Genomic DNA, 21,594 nt, shown 5'->3' with positions numbered 1-21,594 from the left:
TGTCTCCTCTCCCACCAGGGTGCTAACTGGCCATTAGGAGCAGCCTTTCGTGCTAGTGCCATGCTACGCAACCGCATGCTGGCAGACCGACGTTTTGTCTTCAAGTTACTTACAGAGGTTTTTTCTTTATCAAATATGTCATTTCCAAGGATTGTGCATTTCATTTTATGAGAGAAAAAGAGGTGTAGACTTACAAGAAGCAAGAAAAAATTGTGCATCAAGAAGCAAGTAATGCACAATGTAGCAATGTGTCTAGGGTGCAGATGTAGTTATCTCAGCTCCTTTGGTTTTGCACTGTGTTTGCAGATTGCAATTGACTCTGGTTGTGCAACAATTGCTGAAGTTCAAAAAAGAGGAGATGATTTTTGGAATGAGTTTGAGCTTTACATGGCAGATCTTATGGTTGGTGTTGTTGTAGGTGCTGCTTTAGTTGGCATGCTAGCTCCAGTTTTACAGTTCCAAAAGACAGCTCCTTCCACTGGCTTCGTGTCTCGGGTTTCACAGGCAATTCGATCTCTGCCCAGCAGGTAAAAATTTGGTCTCATGGGATGGCGGTGCTTGTGCATGTCTGCATGTCTGTTCATGCACCAAAAAGTTTAAACTTGTCAATGTGATGTAAATCATGTCTGCCACTTGCAATTTTTGGACCTCTTATCAGAATTTATTCAGTACCTGGATTAGAGATGCATGGGCCTCTTTCTCCTCAAGGTGAAGTGGACCGGAGTGGGATTGATGAATCCGACTCATCAGTCACAGACCCTTATGCTGGTTACGCATATAGGGTGTGCCCATTGGTGGGATCCATCCAAGTCCCAGCCCATTGGATGTCCGGGGAGCTATGTGTTACCAGCCTTAAGACCTCTTCAAACATGTGGAGGGTAACAAATGTGGGTTTGGGGAGCACTTCACTCTGGGGTGACAGACCAAATCAACCAAATCCAGGACTACCCAGGATACATTGTTTGTGCACCTATCAGAGACGTTTTTCACTCTGGGGTGAGAGACCAAATCCAGGACTACCCGGGATACATTGTTTTGTTTGTGTACCTATCAGAGACGTTTTTCACAACAGCTCTGATGCCTTGTACTGGGTTAAGGATAAATGATACGGTTGTCACTCAGCATCACGGCCCCAAAAATCAAGCAAACAACAAGATCTCTAAGGGTGAGGACCACCTACTCTCAAATGAAAACTTGCTTCTGATACCACTGTAACAGGCTAGAGCTATACCTTGTCACCTTGATTGAAACAGTGCAAGATAGAATGCTGTGCACAATTGATCACGAGTGTAGACTGTGCTGTGAATGCTGTGTAAATATAAAAAAGAAGCCAGTCCCCCTTTAGGGTATTTTGTATCACAAGAAGACTTCTACAATGCCCTGTGTGAACCTGACAAGTGCTCTGGCCGACCCAAAACTTTGCATCAAAACTTAGCTATATGGAAAATCTGGGAGCTGGTAGCAGTGAAATTCTCTTGCTCTGACTGGGGAACCTTTGGTGCCTGCACAATTTCACATCTAATCCCTCACCAGTGATCACACTTGGATGCCCACGGTCCTTGTTGTCAACATATTATTGACTCTTCGTGGCCATAATATTCCTTTTCTGTGTGCAAGTATGCACCCGCTTGTGTGTGTGCGTGTGTATTTGCAAGCATGTGCACAAACGTATGTGTGCATGTGTCCATGTGTGCATTCATGCACAAGAAAACTTGCAAGCTTAAATTTGATGGCCTTTCTCCAGAAACCCAATACCCTAATGGTATGGACTCGCTTCGTGTGTCACACATGCCGACTTGGATCTCTTGTTGGAAATCAACTCTTCAACCTCACATTGTAACTGTGCGGTTGCTCGCTAGGTCTAGTTTGTAAGGTCCCCTTTATGAGGAGAAGGTGTCCTTGACTAAGCAGTCGAGATGTACAAGAAGTCCCTGTTTGGTTGCTCGTGGCATGATGATTTGAGATAGCTTAACAGGTTTAAAACACTGCCAAACACTTTTGCTTGCTAAGAGAGGGACCCACATTTTAGCCCATGTGCAATGTTGGTGGTCTTCGATTTATTCCTGTGTACATCTCTATACTGTTTACATCACTTACCTGAATACTTAACATTATGTTGCACACCTGCAATCCATGCAATCATTGGTAATAATCCTTTGGCTGCAGAGGTATTAGTTCCGGTGAGGGTGGGAACCTGTGAGATTGGACGTCAAACACATTGGATCAGATCTGATGTCGTGACACTGTCATTTGGTTTGTGAGATGGTTTTTTCTTCCTGTCTTTACTGTATGCAGTCATGTTAAAATATGTGCATGTCATGTGTTACATTCATTCTCAGCGCATGGTTGTCTCCACCCATCTGTTGGCAAGTATAAGCCTTGTGTAAACCTCTTGCTATAATACAAGTTGATCGTTGTCTGACATCTCTCTCTCTCTCTCTCTCTCTCTCTCTCTCTCTCTCTCTCGCCTGCATCTTCCTGTGTGCCCCCTGTGCCTCCCTCCCTCCCGCCGCCGCCTCCTATCCCGCCACCGCCTCTGTGCGCAGCCACGCTGCTCGCCACCCTCTCTCCCGCCGCCGCCTCTGTGCGCAGCCGCCGCTGTTCGCCACCCTCTCCCCTGCTGCCACCCTCTCTCCCGCTGCCGCCTCCTCTCCCGCCGCCGCCTCTGTGTGCTGCCGCCTTCCCTGTCCGCGACGCCTCTGCGCACTCTGTTTGCGCCCCTATTCGCTGCCCTCTCTCCCGCCTGGGCAGGCTCTGTTCTGCCTGGTCCTAGTAATGTAGAATGTCCCTACCCCGGACTAATGGTTGAACCCTCAACCAGAAGCCACTCCCGCCCTTACCCGATCGCGCATCGGGCCGGCTCTCGTATTCTCCCGTGTCCTTGACCACAGCTTGGGTTGGGTGATTGTGACAATGGTGCTCCCTTTTGAAGATAGAGTGAACAGGCTCAAGAGGAAATGTACAAATAGCTGCAAGCTGAGATGGGACAAGAGATGGAGCCTGGAAGGATGCATGCCTGGCTGCATGCATGGAGAAATGTATGGAATTATGCAAGGAAGAGATGCACAAGTATGGCAAAGAGGAAGGAGAGCTAGCCACACAAGAAGCTCTTGCTCTAGAGATTGCCCAGTTGCGAGACGCCAATGCCAAACTTGAGGCGGAACTAGAGAAGGCTAAGAAGGCAATCACAACAGAGATTCAAGAGGCCAAATCAGGATTCCGGGAGGAGCATGCAGGCCTCCGAAAAGACATGGAGGCAACCAAAGAAGAGGTTGGAGAAACCTCCAAATGGGTTGAGGTTGTGAAAAATCAGAAAACAGTCCACACCCCGAATGCCACATCCATCATGACGGCCACGCTTGAGGAAGAGAAGCGTTGCCAATCTAGGGCTCTACATGTGCGAGTAACAAGCTTGCAAGCGGGCAACTCACCAAAAGAGGATGGTGACTTTATGTAGACAAATGGGCCTCACTGACACACCTTTTGTAGATGCTATACGGAGGCTCGTTTGGCTTTCTTGAAGAAGAGGGCCACCCTCCGAACCACAAAAATATACCTTGGAGATGACCTCACCCCCCTACAGGTGGAACACAGGAAAGCTGGGATGGTTCAAGTTATGGAAGCCCGCAAGGTAGGAAAATGGGCGGTTTATCGTGATGACCGAGTCATCATCACGGATAAATGCCCCACATGACAGTGCGGGGCCTATGAGACCATAGAAGCATTGAGGATGGGAGTATGGAATTGCAATGGAACTCTATGGTCAAACATAGGAGGCTTCACAGAGACGTACACAGATAGGGATATTATCTTCTACACAGAATCGCATCAAAGTCATGAGAGAGGGCTACCCAAAGTGGAGGGTTATACATGGGAATCTACTTTCAGAGGACAAACACACACCACTGGGGGGGGGGGAGAGGGGTGCGTGGCTCGAGGAGTGGCATGCTTGTTTCGTCCTTATTTGAGAGGCATGCTCACAATGGTTAGACACGTGAGGAGGCTCATTTTATGTGGATGCGATTAGCTAGGCCTGGCTTGAGAGTGATGCATATTGCAGTATGCTACTTCCCACCAGAGAAATCAGAATATGCATGCAGGTTGACAGAGAAAGGGGAGACTCCCTATGCGCCATTATTTGCAGACATTGCAGAGTTCTCCCAGCAGGGAGAGGTCCTCCTATTAGGAGACTTTAATGCACGGACAAAAGGGGAACAAGTGTAGACATACGACTTCTAGGGAGATGCCATTATGTTGTCAGAAATTGACTTGGCTGAGATGGGCCTCCAGAGGGCCAACGAGGATATGGGAAATGCAACATCATATGGTAGACACTTCTTGGAGATGGGGGCTATGCATGAGCTGGTTATATATAATGGGTTGTCCAGATGGCCGCAGTCAGACGGCCTTAATCTTTTCCGCATGGGGGAGGCACTAGTACGGTGGATTACCTCATGGGATCTCCCGCTCTTATACCACACATCTTAGACTTCACCATCCCTCCTCCCCCCATACTAGCTGACCACGCATTACTTTCTTTCACGATCGCATGCCCCATCATACCGCCCACACCCACACCCCCTGTCACCACCTTCACCCGGATTCATTTCCATCATGATCTTGACCACATCTATGAGGACCACCTCAGCCGCCACATTTCAGCTCTCGACTTATCCCTCCCTATCTCCACCATCACATCCCAACTTTCCTCCATCATCCATGACTCTGCCCACACCAGCTTCCCCTACACCACATGCTCCACAACAAGTTTGCCAGTGGGATCCCAACCCCAGAATGGATGGTATGATGAAGAGTGCAAAACCATCAGGTTTCGCCTCTTACGCGAGAGGGAACATGGGCTGATTTCAGCACATAAGATGCAACGCATCTTCCGTACATTCACTCGCCAAAAGAAACGGGCATTTCTCGCCAGACGAGAACAAGAGTTATACCAGCTCTTTTTGAGCGAGGACAACTCAGAACCTTGGCGCATTCTGGAAGAAAAAAGAGCACCTACACCTATCACAAATCCTAGCCTTTGGGAGGCCTATGCACGACAGCTGTATGATGTGCCAAACCAGCCATTACCACAAATGTCACATCCCTAGGTCTACATCATCTTATCTCTTTGATTCCCCCAATGTCACTAGGGCTCTTAAAAAGCTGCATAATGGGAGAGCAAAAGATCATGAGGATCTACGCGCAGAACATTTCGCCCACGGGCAGCACGTATTGGCTCCCATTCTTGCCATTCTTTTTAACAGAGCACTCTGTGAAGGCTTCCCACCCTCCTAGACTACCAACACCATGGTCCCCATCCACAAAGCAGGAGATCCCACGGATCCATGTAACTATAGGACTATCATGATTGGTCACACAATGGCCAAAATCTATGGGGCAGTACTAGAGGACATGATGAGCTCTATGGCAGAGAGGATGGGAAACAGAGTATTAGGCCAGGCAGGCTTTAGGAGAAACTTCTCCACGCTGGATCATATCTTTACTTTACGGGCTATCATAGAGGAGGCGAGGTCCTCAAAGAGACATGTGTATTGCTGCTTTGTGGATTTCCGCAAAGCCTTTGACTCCGTCATTGCAAGAACCTTTGATAGCATCCAGGATTTATCTAGGATTTTTCCGGTATTTTTCCTTGCATTTTTATCATTTTATACACCATGTTACGACCCTGTGTTTTTTCCTCTGGACAACAAGCAGGTGGGCAAGGGCACGGACACGGGCACGGACAGTGTGAACAGGCCTTAGTTGGATATGAAAAGGAAACTCATAGATGGTGGCCAGCCCAAGTGTGAAAGGGGACAAAAGGAAATTTTATTGTTTATAAGGTTTAATAACCTTTGAAGGTTTAAAAATATTATTTTTATAAGCATGCGTTTTGTTATCTTGCTTTTGGCGTTTTTGGAGAAAGCGAATCGCCTCTTTATAAGGCGAAGGGTGCCGGAGCTGAAGAGGCAGGTCGCCGCGTGGAGGTTGACGCGTGGATCATCATCGTGTGGCACGATCTCGTCTGATAGGACGCTTGCAGGAGCTCTAGTTCTCACATGAGATGATATGGGGTGTGATGGCTCTATATGAGGCAGTACCCGGCCGAGTACGTGCACCCGGTGGGACCTCGGAAGATATATGTAGCACTATTGGGGTTAAGCAGGGCTGCCCACTCTCACCTACACTCTTTGGGCTATACATTGATGAGATTGCAGTATTTGTGGATAGTTTCAGAGGGAGAGGTTCGCCATCGGCTCAGATAGTAGTGCCCATATTGCTATATGCTAACGACATTGTCTTGATCTCAGATTCAGCGGAGGGTTTACAGAAACATTTAAATGCATTGGATAGATTTTGCAGGGAGAGAGACCTTACGGTCAATTTGGGCAAAACCAAGGTTATGGTCTTCAACACATCTTATGTAGTCGCCTCACGATTTTCTTTCATATACAGAGATGCCCCAGTGGAGATTGTGCAGAAGTATGTGTATCTAGGAGTCACTTTTATAGGCCCTTTGTTTTGCATGACCACAGCTGCCACACTGACCGACTTGCGAGGGGGCATGCCTCCCTAGCCCGTATGGAGAGACAGTGTTTCTAGGCACATTTCCAAGAACCCTGCACTAAGTGTGGCTCTTTGATACTCTAGTATGACCAGCGGCTATGTATGGTGCAGCCCTTTGGGGGCCAGGCCTAGGGAAGGATCACTGGAGGAGCATAGAGAGGCTACAGGTGATGATGTTGTCACGCATGATCAAGAGTAAGCCATCTGTACCACATGACATTCTACATGCAGAGTTTGGGGTGGCCCCACTGGTTACAGATGCCCTTTTTCAGACTGTCACTTATATTCAGCATGTATACACGCTTGACAGAGATCACCTCCCACGACTAGCACTAGAGTCCTCTATACAATTATACGGCGGGAGGGAGAGGGAGCGATTGACACGAGTTGGACTGCCCTCCTCCTCAGCGACACGGCCACCACCATTACTGACACATGCATGGTACTCTGAGGTAGTCGAGTGGTTTCATGCACATGGCATACAGATGGACCGTCTCCCCCTGTTTTAGTATAGCTTGGATTCCCCATACCTTGATCTCTCATGTCAGGAGATCAACCGGATCATCCGGTTAGATCTACTTGGGCTACACATACACCAGACATGGGTGTCTCCGTCAGAGATTGGTAAGAAGTGTGAGTTCTACAGAGATCACTTCTTGAGACTCTCCGAGGATGGATTCTTTGAGATCCCGGGATACATACAGATACACATGTCACATGCCATGCGTATCACGATCGGCTAGCTCAGGGTATCCTCCCACCGCCTCAGAGTAGAGACTGGCAGAGCGGAGGATATCCCACATGAGGAGAGGACATGCACAGTATGCATCACAGGAGTAGTAAAGGATGAGGCCCATTATATGCTCAGTTGCCCGGCTTACTATGAGATACGGGGGAGATTCCATTGCCTCTTCCGAGAGGGATTCGGACCACTCACACGAGTGATACAGCTTGAGGATCAAAGGTGCTTGGGCATGTACTTGATGGAGCTCAGACAACATAGGGATATAGTGTTGAGGCAGCATGCTTAGAGACAGCCCCGGCTCCGACAGGACACCTCACAGAGAGCCATCATAGATTTCTTTGTGGTACATACATCCACATCGGAATCTACTGCCCACAACAGTTTCTCTACTATGACATCAGAGCCCACCACCCGTACCCACGCTCCAGCTCCACGCCCCAGAGGAGTTCTTAGTGAGAGAGCTCGATCCATTCTGCGAGCTAGACGTCCCCGACCCAGAGCATTAGGACCCTCCACCACACAGAGATGGATTCGTGAGGTTCTCCGCCGACATGCCACGCTCCCATCATAGAGGCCTGACATTCACTCCACCATCAGATCGGTTCTGGCCGAGGCGGGTATCGACATTAGCTGATCACAGCATACCTCACTCTACACAGGATCATTTGTTGATCACATGTACTGTCAGATGTTTTCATTTTACTTTTTCTTTCAGTTTTCCATGGCTCAGTATATCCATGGCACCATTGTATTACTTTTGGTCTCATAGGCCCTTGGGATCTTCCGTAGACGTTAATATAACTTTCTTTCTTTCTTTCTTTTCTTTCTCTCTTTGGCCATCTCTCCCTCTCTCCTCTGTTTGCTTCCGCATTGTGCAAGTCTAACATGGTATCAGTTGCCCAAGGTCTTGGCTGTCCTCTTCTGTGAAATTCTTCCCTCTTCTAGCAGCATTTTCTTTTGGAGATAATCAGTTGGCTGCGTTTTTATTCTGCTGTACCTGCATTTTACTTCTCTGGTGCTCCTGCCCCCCTGCGGTCTCTCCGCACAGAGTCAAGTTGCAATCCTGAGGGGGTTGTGTTTTTTGCTTCCCTAAGCAATTTTGGTGCTGCTGTTAGTGAACCGTGGGCTGCTTTTACCACCTGGACAGCAGTTAGAGGAGAGTTCTTTGCATCCGGAGCAGCCCGATAAGTGGCATTGTTGGTTCGGCTTCTTCTCTGGCTACTCTCCCTTTCCGTTGGGTGCTTCATGGTGGATTTTGTGGTTCTGCTTGCTGCTGTCCAGCCCCTTTTCTACCTCAGTTTTCTGAGAGGGGCTGAAAGGTCCTCGTGGTTGGTGTTGTTGGAGAGTGTTGAGATTCAGTGAATTCAAAGGCTTGCTTGTGGAAGGTGGACTATTGATGTGTATATGGATCCCCCCTGTACGAACAAGTAGGACAAGCTGGATGGAACTAACTATGCTCATTGGAAGCTGAATATGTAGGCTTGGTTTGTTCATAAGGGTTTGTGGAATATTGTTCAAGGCAGTGAGAAGAAGCCCGAGGGTCTCCAAACCTCGAGATGTTGGACCTAGTCTCGGGAGGATGAATTTCTTTCAGAACTTGAAGACTGGGAAGATCGTGATTCCAAGGCACACTCAGTGCTTGTGCAGACCATTACGAAGGTCTAACTGGCCATGCAAACCCTAGGCTGTGCACATAAAGTTTGGTCCAAGTTGGCCGATCTCTATGCTCGGGATTCCTCGGTGTAGGTAGTTACTCTGCAAGGTCAGCTCTACAGGCTGGTGTTTCCGGCAGGCGGTTCTATGTAGTTGTTTCTTATAACCAAGGTCATCCATGACCAGTTATTGGCAATGGGTGCTGCGAGGATGGAGCATTGATTTCCAACAACCCCCCTCAATGTCCACCCGTAGGTGAACTAACTCTTCAGTCCAACATCGAGTCGATGAAGATGCTGCTCTAGCAAATCTCTCCCAAGAGCCTTTGTGAAGATGTCCACACAATTCTCCATTGCCGGAAAGTAGACCACGTCTTGACCTCTCCATCCACGATCAGCTCACACAAAGTGATGTTGTATCTCCCTGGGTTTTGTGCGAGCATGGAACACTAGATTCTTCGCAATTGCCATGCAACTTTGTCACACAATAACTCAGTTGGCTGATCCTGAGCCACACCTATGTCGCCCAAAATTCTCCTCAACCAGATTGCTTCACATGACACATAGCATGCCACCGTGTACTCAGCCTTTGTAGAAGAAAGTGCCATTGTAGGCCACTTTTTACTTATCTAGGAGGTAACTCTAGTTCCAAGTGAAAAACAATAACAAGAAACTGACTTCTTGCTATCACAATCTCTTGCCCAAAATATCCAGTCAAACACTTCCTTGTGGTATAGGTAATGCCGTATCCAAGTGTACCTTTGATGTATTTCGACACTGGCATCCTTGCATTCCAATGGTTCTCGCAGGGCTGATTTGAGAACATGCTCAATCCGCCAATTGCAAAGCTGATGTTTGGCCATGTATGGCACAAGAAGATCAAACTCCCCACCGACCTCCTGTACATCTTCATATCCACAAGTGGAGAATTGTCTTCTGCAGACAACTTTGCATCAACTTCCATAGGGGTGCCAATTGACTTGCACTCAGCCATACTAAATGCCTTGAGTATTTCTCTTGCTGCATACTTTTGCTGAGAAATGAAGATTTAATCTTGCTAGACCTCAATCCCCACACAAAAATGCACAAGCCCAAGGTTTGTCATTTCTAACTTTGAACTCAGCATCTCCTTAGTCTGCTGGATCTTCTCCTCATGGACAGTTCCCTGAGAAATTTGCGTTTGCGGCGACGGGCTTTTAGAAAGACCAATACTCACAAAATATATGTCGATCCGCTTGTACCAAGCTCGAGGGGCCTATTTCAGTCTATACAATGCCTTCCAGAGTCTACATACCTTGCCTTCTGAACTGGGCATCACAAATTGTGTTGGTTGTTCAACATACAACTCTTCCTTGAGATGTCCATTAAAAAAGGCGGCGTTCATCTACATTAGTGGCCACTTCCCATGAGTAGCCAAAGCTAGTGCCGTGCAAATGGTGATCAATCTAGCTGCGGGGGCAAATGTCTCTCGAAAGTCGAATCTCTCGACCTGTGCAAAGCCCTTTGTCACTAGCCATGCCTTGTAATGTACCATCAGATTTGTACTCGACCTTGTGTCTCTCTGGATGATCCAAGTGCAGTTCCTCATAATGGAGTCATACACATTTTGCATGGCCTACTTCCACTCTGCACTCTGTGCACTCTGTAATGTCACATGCACTCTGCACTGTAGTGCATGGTGACAAGATGGCTCATCATCATCAGTGCAACATTGTACAGTATTAGTACCCTTCAGGATGATATTTGTCGTACGCCATGACCCAGGATATGTCAGGCATGAGCTACGTAGGTCATTCCTCAGCCATGGTGAGTTAGTTTGTTGGGTGTTGGACTCACACACTCACACACACAAACCTGCACATTAGGGTTAGGTGCAGGGTAGAGAAGCTCACACACAGAAATGAGAGAGAGAGAGAGAGAGAGAGAGAGCCAAAAGTGTGGTATCCACAAAATGCAAGTCAACCCTTGCATGTGTGCCACATCCATATAATATAGAAGTACAAAATATTATATGTGTCCTTTCACACTTGATGTCCAAGGGGAAAAACCACATGGGAAAAAGTGCCCTTGGTTAAGCCCTGTTCACACATAGCACTACCATAAGAGCATATGCCTACAAATCCCCCCTGTAGTGGAAGTGTGAACCTGTACAACGTAGCAGATCACTCTCTGTATGAGAGTAAGCCCAAAGCTTTGCGGAAAGCTTCAAACTTTTCTGGAGGTAAAGCCTTTGTGAATAGATCTGCAACATTATCCTGTGTAGGGCAATAAGATAAACTGATCTCCCCTGCATGTAGCCTTTCTCTGACATAGTGATAATGAATCTCTATGTGCTTGGTGCGTGCATGAAATACTGGATTTCGTGCCACCGCCATAGCACACTGGCTATCAGTGAGAATGGTGGTGGGTGTCTGCTGACACTCACGAAGATTAGCCAATAGTCTCCTCAACCATACACAATCTACTGTAGCTGTAAAGACTGCCCTGTACTCAGCCTCACAAGTAGATGTAGCAACAGTGGGTTGCTTTTTACTCAATGAAACCGATCCCGTCAAGTGGGAAAGACTCCGTTGGACACCCACACGCTTAATAGCACAACTTTAAAACCACAAATTTGAAATGGACAACTTAATATAACTTGAAATTGAAATGGAAAGATGGACACCAGCACTGGGGCCGGAACGGGCCGACTTCCCCCTCAATATATGATATATTTATTGGGAGTATTTAATGAATACAATGCTCCATGGGTTCCAAGAACCAGATGATGTCCATGTACATATGAAAACAGTACCAAACAAATAGGCTCGAAGTCGAAATTCGATGTAGAAGCTCGAAGCAGAACGACCACTAGGTCCAATCTCTACGGTCCTGTGCTTTCACTGGACTCCGCGGAGAGCGCCTCACTGGTGTTCCGAGACCACGCACAAACAGGCGCTCTCGTACTAACGCCTGGCTCTCCCGATCTCAGCACCTTTGGACCGAGGTTCCCCAATAGAGCTTGGACAACCCGGCACCGAACGGGTGTTGGCCGTGTAGGGAGTCGGGAATCCCTTATCAGATTTAAACACAAAATACTTTACTTAAATCTGAAATTCACTTACTTGTGGATGGCTGATAGAAAACCAATACTCGTGGTGTTTGTGTAGAAGATGAAGCCACCGAGGGGATGAGAAGTCTTCTTGTAGTCGCCGGTGGAGAAGATGAGCAACCTCTTTCAAAGTAGGAAAAAGACACCTTGTTGAAGAAATAGTCACCTCGTGGTGAACCACCAAGACAAGTACCACCGCAAGAGACCACAGCCGCCTGCTGTGAAAGGAGGAGTTCCCACTTGCAAGGAGAAGATACCTGGCTTGTATGAAGAAGGAATACTTGGCTGCAGCTGCCTGTGGGGAGTAGAAGCAGCCGCCTGCAGAATAGGTGTAGTCGCTTGTATGGGAGATGAAAACAGCCACATGCAGGAGAGGAGGCAGCGCAGCAGTGTTGCCTTTTGGAGGTGACAGCCGCCTGCTAAAGGGGCTGAGGTGCAGCCGGAGGATAGGTGGTACTTGCAGTCAGTGCTGGCTGGAAGTACAGCCGCCTGTAGTAGAGCAGGCGCAACCAGCAGCAGCGTATACAGTCGCTAGTGGAAAAACATGCGCAGCCACTCTAGCCTGTGGAGTCGCCAGCAGTGATGGAGAAGGAAGCTTGCGCCAAAAGGGATGATCGCCGGCAGTTTATTTCCATGAGGAAGGTGGAAACGGGTGATGTTTTACGCTTGAAGGAGGAGGTATTTTTTTATAAAACTAAAGTGGAGTTTAACATTTTGATTTGGCTGGCCCCCCTATGCTTGCATGTGGGCGGCCAGTTCTATGGGGATGTGGTAGGTGACCATGCCCACTCCCACACTCACTTAAAGTGGGGCTCCCCACCTTGGTTCCTAAGTGGGTGCCCACTTTTAAATGAATGTGAACACTTAACCTTATAAAACAAAGGGGTTAGAATAAAATATTAAAAACAACATGTGCGATATACTTACCACCTGTTCACATGCGCTCAAACTCGTCAGAATACAGAGCAGACTTCACGACTCACTGGCAGGCGTCCCCGCTCAGTAACACGTCAAGCAGGCAAACACACAAATACATGTCATGCGAAAACAGTTTCAAACATGCAAAACATGTGTGCTTGTGCAAATAGTAACATGGACATATCTCCCGTTCATGGAACAAGTACAAAATATCTGTCGGCACAAAACTGGCACGACGTAAAACATAAAAACCTGGTCTTCCTATGGAGTGACAGTCCCATAGGTAAGACACAGTTCCAGGCACGAGTTTCCCTATGGTGTGACAGTCTCATAGGCAAAACACGGCACGAATACTGGCTCTTCCATGGCGTGACAATCCCATGGGTCGAACAGTCCAGGTCATACACGGGTGGCACTGGTCTGGCTCCCGTCCATACGACACCATCCTGCTAACACACGGGTGGCGCCAGTCTGGCTCCCGTCCATGTCAGCAAAATATTGGCCTCTTCACACGAGACACCGGCCTGGCCTCAAGTGAACGAGACGCAAAAACTGGAGATGGACCAGATGGTCGGCCAATTGGTGACATCCCCCCAGGCTTCTAAAGAGTTGACCTCAACTGAAAAGCCTCAAGATATGCCTGCAACAATTGCGGATAATCTGCAAAATAATCCTCATTTACCCACTTGGTATCAAATAGGCAAATAATTCTTAAACTTCACAAGGTATCTCCTGGAAAGCTTTCCTGCAGGTAGCTTTCTCTCCTTGTGAAAAACAATCTGTTCTGGCTGGAGGATCTCCTCAAGCTCTTCAATGTCTGGCGGATCTTCTGTGACAGGCTCATCAGGATCTGGCCAACATATTTCCGAAATAGACTCACATGAAAAGCATTGTGAATCTTCCAATGACTAGATAAAGCAAGCCTGTAGGACACTTCATTGATCTTGTGAATCACCTTGAAGGGTCCATAATAGCGAGGAGAAAGCTTAGGATATGATCCTTCTCGTCCTGGCCTCTTCCGAAGCCGAGCCTTCTCAAATTTCAGCAATACCCAATCACCTTCTTTGACTTCCATGTCCCTTCTATGCTTGTCAGCAGCCATTTTATGCTTATCCTGAGATCTTGCAATGGCTGTCCGCACCTGACCAAAGGCAACATCCAAGTCACGAACATATTCATCAGCTGCAAAAATCTCATCCTTGGTACGAAGGATGGGTGGCAAGACCACTCTGCCATAAATAATCTCAAACGGAGCCTTTCTTGTGGAAGCATGGATCGTATTGTTGTAGGCAAACTCAACAAGTGGAAGATACTTCTCCCATGCACTCTTTTGATCTGCCACATAACACTTCAATAAATCCAACACGGCTAAATTTGCAGCTTCACTTTGGCCATCCGTTTGGGGATGATAAGCTGATGAAAACTCAAGTTTAGTACCCATATTATCAAATAAAGCCCTCCAAAAGAGGCTTGTAGTCCTGGGATCTCTATCCCCAACAATGGATTTAGGCATACCATGATGCTTGAAAATATTAGCAAGAAAAAGCTTTACCATATGATCAGCTTTGATGGTTTTCTTGACGGGCAAGAAGTGAGCTTGCTTGCTAAACCTGTCCACAATAGTCCAAATAGCATCATTCCCATGCTGGGATCTAGGCAAATCCATAATAAAATCCATAGTAATGCTTTCCCAAGGTTGCGAGGGAATAGGCAATGGCTGAAGCAAACTTGGAGGTTTTTGCCTATCAAATTTCACCTTTTGGCAAGTAATACATGCACGCACATAAGCGTGAATGTCTTTACGCATGCTCGGCCAAAAGAAATACCTCTGAATCATGTGAGTAGTAGGCATAATACCTCTATGACCAGCATATGGTGGAGCGTGACATTCGTCCATAACCTTTGGACGCAAATCCTTTACCACACATAGGCAATTATCCTTCATGAGATAACCCTCGTTGATAACATAAGAGGCATGTGAATGACCAGCCATCAAATCAGTCCATATATGGCAAAAATCAGCATCCAAATGATACAAATCTCTCATAGCAGATAAGTCTCCATGAGAGGCCACTGAGACTGCAGCAACATAAGGCCTCCTAGATAGTGCATCGGCCACCACATTTTTCTTTCCTGGAGTATGCACAATCTGAAAATGAAACATGGAAAGAAAGTTTTCCATTCTCATCTGCTTCTCTGAAAGCTTGGTTTGAGATAGAAAGTATCTCAAGCTTTGATGATCTGTCTTGACTACAAATTCAGCCCCAAGAAGGTAATGTTTCCAAATCTTTAAGGCGTGAATTACAGCCAAGAGCTCTTTCTCATAGATATCCATATGAAGCTCAGCATCATGCAAACGACGGCTCTCGTATGCAACTGCATGCCCTTCTTGATTTAGAACAGCTCCTATGCAATCACCACAAGCATCACATTCAACCACGAATGACTTGTGCAAGTCAGGAACAATCAATACTGGACCACATATGATCGCATGCTTGAGCTGCAAGAAAGCATCCTGTTCCTTTGAAGTCCATTTGAAAGCAGTTTTCTTCTTCGTGAGATCATGTAGAGGAGTGGCAATCATAGCAAAATGCCTTATGAAACGCCTGTAGTACGAACATAATCCCAGAAAACTACGTACTTGATGTACGTTTTGCAGTTCGGGCCAATTCCGAATGGTCTCTATCTTTGCAGGATCCATTGTAACTCCATCTTTGGATACAATATGAGCCAGATAATGAATCTCTGAAAGGAAAAACTCACTTTTCTTGGCATTAACGAAAAGTTTATGCTTCCGCAACTCTTCGAACACTGTGACCAAATGAATTTTGTGTTCCTGCTCATTCTTGGAGAAAACCAAGATATCATCAAAGAAGACTCCTGTGAACTTGCGATGGGGTCGGAATATCCTATCCATCATACGATTAAAAGTAGCAGGAGCATTGGTGAGACCAAAAGGCATTACCAAGAATTCATATAATCCGAAGGCTGTCCTGAATGCAGTCTTATGGACATCTTGTGACACCACTCGTATCTGGTGATAACCACTCTTCAGATCAAGTTTGCTAAAGTAAGCTGAGCCATCAAGCTTATCCAAGATATCATCAATTCGCGGAATTGGGAATCTGTTCTTGATGGTAAGCTTGTTCAAAGCTCTATAGTCCACACACATACGGAATGATCCGTCCTTCTTTTGAACAAGAAGCACAGGAGAGCAGTAAGGTGAGGAACTGGGCTGAACCAAACCTTTCTCTAAAAGCTCGTTTACCTGCTTCATGATTTCTTCTTGTTGTGCAGCACTCACTCGGTATGCGGGTTTGTTAGGAGGAGAACTACCTGGCACAAGATCTATGCGATGATCTTCGGGCCTTTGGGGAGGTAATTCACCTGGCAATGAATCTGCAAAACAGTCGTTGAATGCATTTAGAAAATTCAGCCTATCATTAGACATAGCATCCACATTTTGATGATTTGGCACAAGACTATCACGCACAAAAACCAAGTACGCAGAAAGACTCTTTTTCATTGCTTTATTAATTTGGATGTGTGATACAAGTGGGATGGAATCCCCTTCTTTGCCAGCATCAATAAAATGCATGCGGCCTTTATGCATAAAAGAAATCATATTGGACTTGTAATCTTTGCGGGGCTCAAGCCTATGGTGCCACGGCTTGCCCAACAATACATCACATCCATTCAGTGGAGCAACTAGGAAATGCTCATTATCAAGGTAGCCCTGGATATAGATGCGCAACTTTCCTATCAAAGGGGTAACCTGCACCTCTTTACCAATAAATGCAGCTTAGGCTTCAATCTGAGGTTCCATGTTTTCAACCTCAATACCCAGTGCAGCTGCCATTTGCATAGAGATGAAATTGTCAGTTGCACAGTCATCAAACATGAAGAGTGCGGGCTGATCCTTGATTTGCCTCCAAGCCTTGCAAACCATTCGCTCTTTTGCATCATGACCTGTGTTTCCTTGCACGTCAGGAACTGCATGTACATTAGCTTTGGTGTGCTTGTCCTCGTGCTTTGATTTGCGATCTGGGCATTGTTGAAACATGTGGTCTTTGCTACCACAAGAAAAGCATTTTCCATCCTTGGCATATTGCTCTCTTTGCTCCGGGGTTAATCCGAATTTGTTCTTCCTTGGGCCCTGTTCTTTAGATGTGTTATTTTCAGCTTTACCACCCTTGTAAGGCTCCCGGAAGTTCTTTTTAGGTGGCTGTCCACCCTTTTGCTGATTTGGGACAGCCTTGTCCTTCCCCTTGTTGGAACCTCCTTGATCCTGCTTAATCTTGAGCACCAATTGCTCCGTAGCAAGAGCAGAAGCTGTGAGTTGTTGCAAAGTATGTTTCGGGTGCAATTCAATACCCGATCGATATGCTGGTTGCAGTCCAGAAAGAAACTTCCTCTTTCTTTCATCCTCAGTGATTTGCATAAAGGGAGTCACTTCCAGCAACACTTTCTAGAATTTGTTAACATACTGTTGCACACTCTCATTGTCTCTTTGCTCCAACCTGTCCCACTTTTGAGTGAGAGTTTGCTCCGCATTTGGTGGCAAAAACTGAGCATAGAATCTGTCTTTGAATTCCTTCCAAGTGGAGATGGGATCCTTGGTGATCTTTTCAGTGATCCACCAATGAGCAGCAGTCCCTTTCAAAAACATGCTAGCATGGCGCACCTTTGACTTTTCTGTGAAATCCTCATCGCTAAAAGCAATGTCGAACTGTGCCACAAATGCTAACACCTTAGAAGCATCATGTTCACCATGAAAAGCATCAAATTTAACAGATTTGTCACCTGCTTTGAATTCCTTGAGCTTTCTGGCATGAGGCTCATGGTCTTCTCTTTTTCTTTTCTCCTTATCCAACGGGGCAGCCCTATCTGCATGGGCTCCATGGGCCGTCATAGAAGTTTCATGGGGCACGGTGGCATGTGCTCCACGAATTCGAAATTCAGATGCATGTGACTTACCTGCATATGGCATTGTCTCTCCATGAGACAACTCAGAAGGCAAAATTTTTCTAGAAGCAGACCTGTCACCATGAGATACATGTCTTGCATGCATGTGACTTTCATGCCCTCCATGAGCACTGGCATACATATATCTGTTAGGCTTAGTGCCTTGTGGAGAAGATGCATGACGAGAGGTGATTGTCACCTCTTCCTTTTGCATAAAAGATTTCAGCCTTTGAGATGCAGGATCTCCATGCTTCAAACGAGGTGGATTTCTGAATTTCAGCTCTCCGTCATCCCCCTCTTTGATATCACCTTTGCGGAGGAGGTAGGCAAGTGCCAACTCCCTTGGTTTCTTGCCCACTTCACGAGCCATTGATTCAAAAGTTACATCTACCATAGCATCAGCCTTCCTGGCTTCAATAGCACTTTGCAGATGGGGATCTTCATGCAAAAACTTTAACTCTTGCTCTTGAGCCTGCAAAAGTTTTCTCATATGTTCCATTTCAGCCCTCATAGCATCAGGCTCTTGTTCAAGCATAACTGTCTTTCCTGGAGACAGTTGACCCTTTGATTCACTATCAATAACCCTTTCAAGGGGCTTGTGTCTACCTCGTAGGGCATCAGACCCACGAGAGGCACTAGATGGACCCCTCGAATCTGGCACTTCCAAAGGGTTGCCTTGGCTGTCCATTGTGTTTTAAGTTTGCTAAAAGCGGGATGTCCAGTACACAGGTTCGTTTCCCCACTAGGAAGAGGGAAACAACCGTGCTCTGATACCAATGAAACCGATCCCGTCAAGTGGGAAAGACTCCGTTGGACACCACACGCTTAATAGCACAACTTTAAAACCACAAATTTGAAATGGACAACTTAATATAACGTGAAATTGAAATGAAATGAAATGGAAAGATGGACACCAGCACTGGGGCCGGAACGGGCCGACCCCCCCTCAATATATGATATATTTATTGGGAGTATTTAATGAATACAATGCTCCATGGGTTCCAAGAACCAGATGATGTCCATGTACATATGAAAACAGTACCAAACAAATAGGCTCGAAGTCGAAATTCGATGTAGAAGCTCGAACAGAACGACCACTAGTGTGGTCCAATCTCTACGGTCCTATGCTTTCACTGGACTCCGCGGAGAGCGCCTCACTGGTGTTCCGAGACCACGCACAAACAGGCGCTCTCGTACTAACGTCTGGCTCTCCCGATCTCAGCACCTTTGGACCGAGGTTCTCCAATAGAGCTTGGACAACCCGGCACCGAACGGGTGTTGGCCGTGTAGGGAGTCGGGAATCCCTTATCAGATTTAAACACAAAATACTTTACTTAAATCTGAAATTCACTTATTTGTGGATGGCTGATAGAAAACCAATACTCGTGGTGTTTGTGTAGAAGATGAAGCCACCCAGGGGATGAGAAGTCTTCTTGTAGTCGCCGGTGGAGAAGATGAGCAACCTCTTTCAAAGTAGGAAAAAGACACCTTGTTGAAGAAATAGTCACCTCGTGGTGAACCACCAAGACAAGTACCACCGCAAGAGACCACAGCCGCCTGCTGTGAAAGGAGGAGTTCCCACTTGCAAGGAGAAGATACCTGGCTTGTATGAAGAAGGAATACTTGGCTGCAGCTGCCTGTGGGGAGTAGAAGCAACCGCCTGCAGAATAGGTGTAGTCGCCTGTATGGGAGGTGAAAACAGCCACCTGCAGGAGAGGAGGCAGCGCAGCAGTGTTGCCTTTTGGAGGTGACAGCCGCCTGCTGAAGGGGCTGAGGTGCAGCCGGAGGATAGGTGGTACCTGCGGTCAGTGCTGGCTGGAAGTACAACCGCCTGTAGTAGAGCAGGCGCAACCAGCAGCAGCGTATACAGTCGCTAGTGGAAAAACATGCGCAGCCACTCTAGCCTGTGGAGTCGCCAGCAGTGATGGAGAAGGAAGCTTGCGCCAAAAGGGATGATCGCCGGCAGTTTATTTCCACGAGGAAGGTGGAAACGGGTGATTTTTTACGCTTGAAGGAGGAGGTATTTTTTTATAAAACTAAAGTGGAGTTTAACATTTTGATTTGGCTGGCCCCCCCACGCTTGCATGTGGGCGGCCAGTTCTATGGGGATGTGGTAGGTGACCATGCCCACTCCCACACTCACTTAAAGTGGGGCTCCCCACCTTGGTTCCTAAGTGGGTGCCCACTTTTAAATGAATGTGAACACTTAACCTTATAAAACAAAGGGGTTAGAATAAAATATTAAAAACAACATGTGCGATATACTTACCACCTGTTCACATGCGCTCAATCTCGTCAGAATACAGAGCAGACTTCACGACTCACTGGCAGGCGTCCCCGCTCAGTAAGTAACACGTCAAGCAGGCAAACACACAAATACATGTCATGCGAAAACAATTTCAAACATGCAAAACATGTGTGCATGTGCAAATAGTAACATGGACATATCTCCCGTTCATGGAACAAGTACAAAATATCTGTCGGCACAAAACTGGCACGACGTAAAACATAAAAACCTGGTCTTCCTATGGAGTGACAGTCCCATAGGTAAGACACAGTTCCAGGCACGAGTTTCCCTATGGTGTGACAGTCCCATAGGCAAAACACGGCACGAATACTGGCTCTTCCATGGCGTGACAATCCCATGGGTCGAACACAGTCCAGGTCATACACGGGTGGCACTGGTCTGGCTCCCGTCCATACGACACCATCCTGCTAACACACGGGTGGCACCAGTCTGGCTCCCGTCCATGTCAGCAAAATATTGGCCTCTTCACACGAGACACCGGCCTGGCCTCAAGTGAACGAGACGCAAAAACTGGAGATGGACCAAATGGTCGGCCAATTGGTGACACTCAACCAAGATATGCATGAACTGCAAAGAAAAAAACAATTCCCACTGGTGGATTGCCTGGTATCATAATCACCAGCCCAATCTGAATCACTGTATGCTTAAAGCTGCAAGCTGCCCCCCCTGGGATAGAACAAACCAAGATCGAGGGTACCCTTAAGATATCAAAAAATGCGTTTGACTGCTTGCCAATGCTTTGTGCCTGGGCTGTGCATGAATTTGCTCAACAAAGACACCCCAAAAGATATGTGTGGCCTCGTGTTACACAACTAAATGAGGCATCCCACTGCCTGGCTGTAAATGCCGGCCTCAAAAGGCTCTCCAATATCATGCATAGTAAGCCGTACACCTGGTTTTACCGGAGTAGAAATGGGCTTACATTCATCCATGTGAAACCTTTTTAGCAAACTTTTTATGTACTTAGTTTGCTGCATAACAATGCCATCATCTGAATGCATAAACTGTATGCCGAGATAGTAGTGTAAAGGCCCCAAATCTGACATATCAAATTCAGCTTTCAAATCAGCTTTGAAATCTGAAATTTGTGCTTTGCTTGTACTTGTAATGAGTATGTCATCTACATACAAGATGACTATGAGAATATCGGCATCGGTTTTCTTCACATACAATGTGCTTTCAGCTGGACTATTCTCATAACCTTGGCTGGTTAGATGAGCATGTATCTTATCATACCAAGCTCTTGGAGCTTGCTTTAACCCATACAATGCTTTGTGCAACCTGCATACTTTATGTTTTTTTTTTTTTCCGAGAAAAGATCCTTTGATTAGTTATATAAAAACGCCCG

General features: G+C 46.7%; 1 protein-coding gene across 2 annotated transcripts in view; it reads left to right on the top strand.

Moving 5' to 3' along the window:
• The window catches only part of LOC147618897 (protein RETICULATA-RELATED 1, chloroplastic-like), an 83,599-nt gene that overhangs the window by 863 nt on the left and 61,142 nt on the right, over positions 1–21,594 (top strand). For both annotated transcript variants that reach the window (XM_086774001.1, XM_086774000.1), the window contains exons 2-3: positions 19–117; positions 307–527. In XM_086774001.1, the coding sequence (XP_086630127.1) occupies positions 19–117; positions 307–527 (320 nt within the window). The remainder of the gene's footprint in view (positions 1–18; positions 118–306; positions 528–21,594) is intronic.

Source organism: Cibotium barometz, chromosome 34 (genome assembly GCF_041138505.1).
Source record: "Cibotium barometz isolate CiBa-2024 chromosome 34, ASM4113850v1, whole genome shotgun sequence".
In the NCBI taxonomy this organism is placed as follows: Eukaryota; Viridiplantae; Streptophyta; class Polypodiopsida; order Cyatheales; family Cibotiaceae; genus Cibotium; species Cibotium barometz.
Note: the sequence above shows the minus strand (reverse complement) of the source record. Positions and strands in the feature narration are given on the sequence as shown.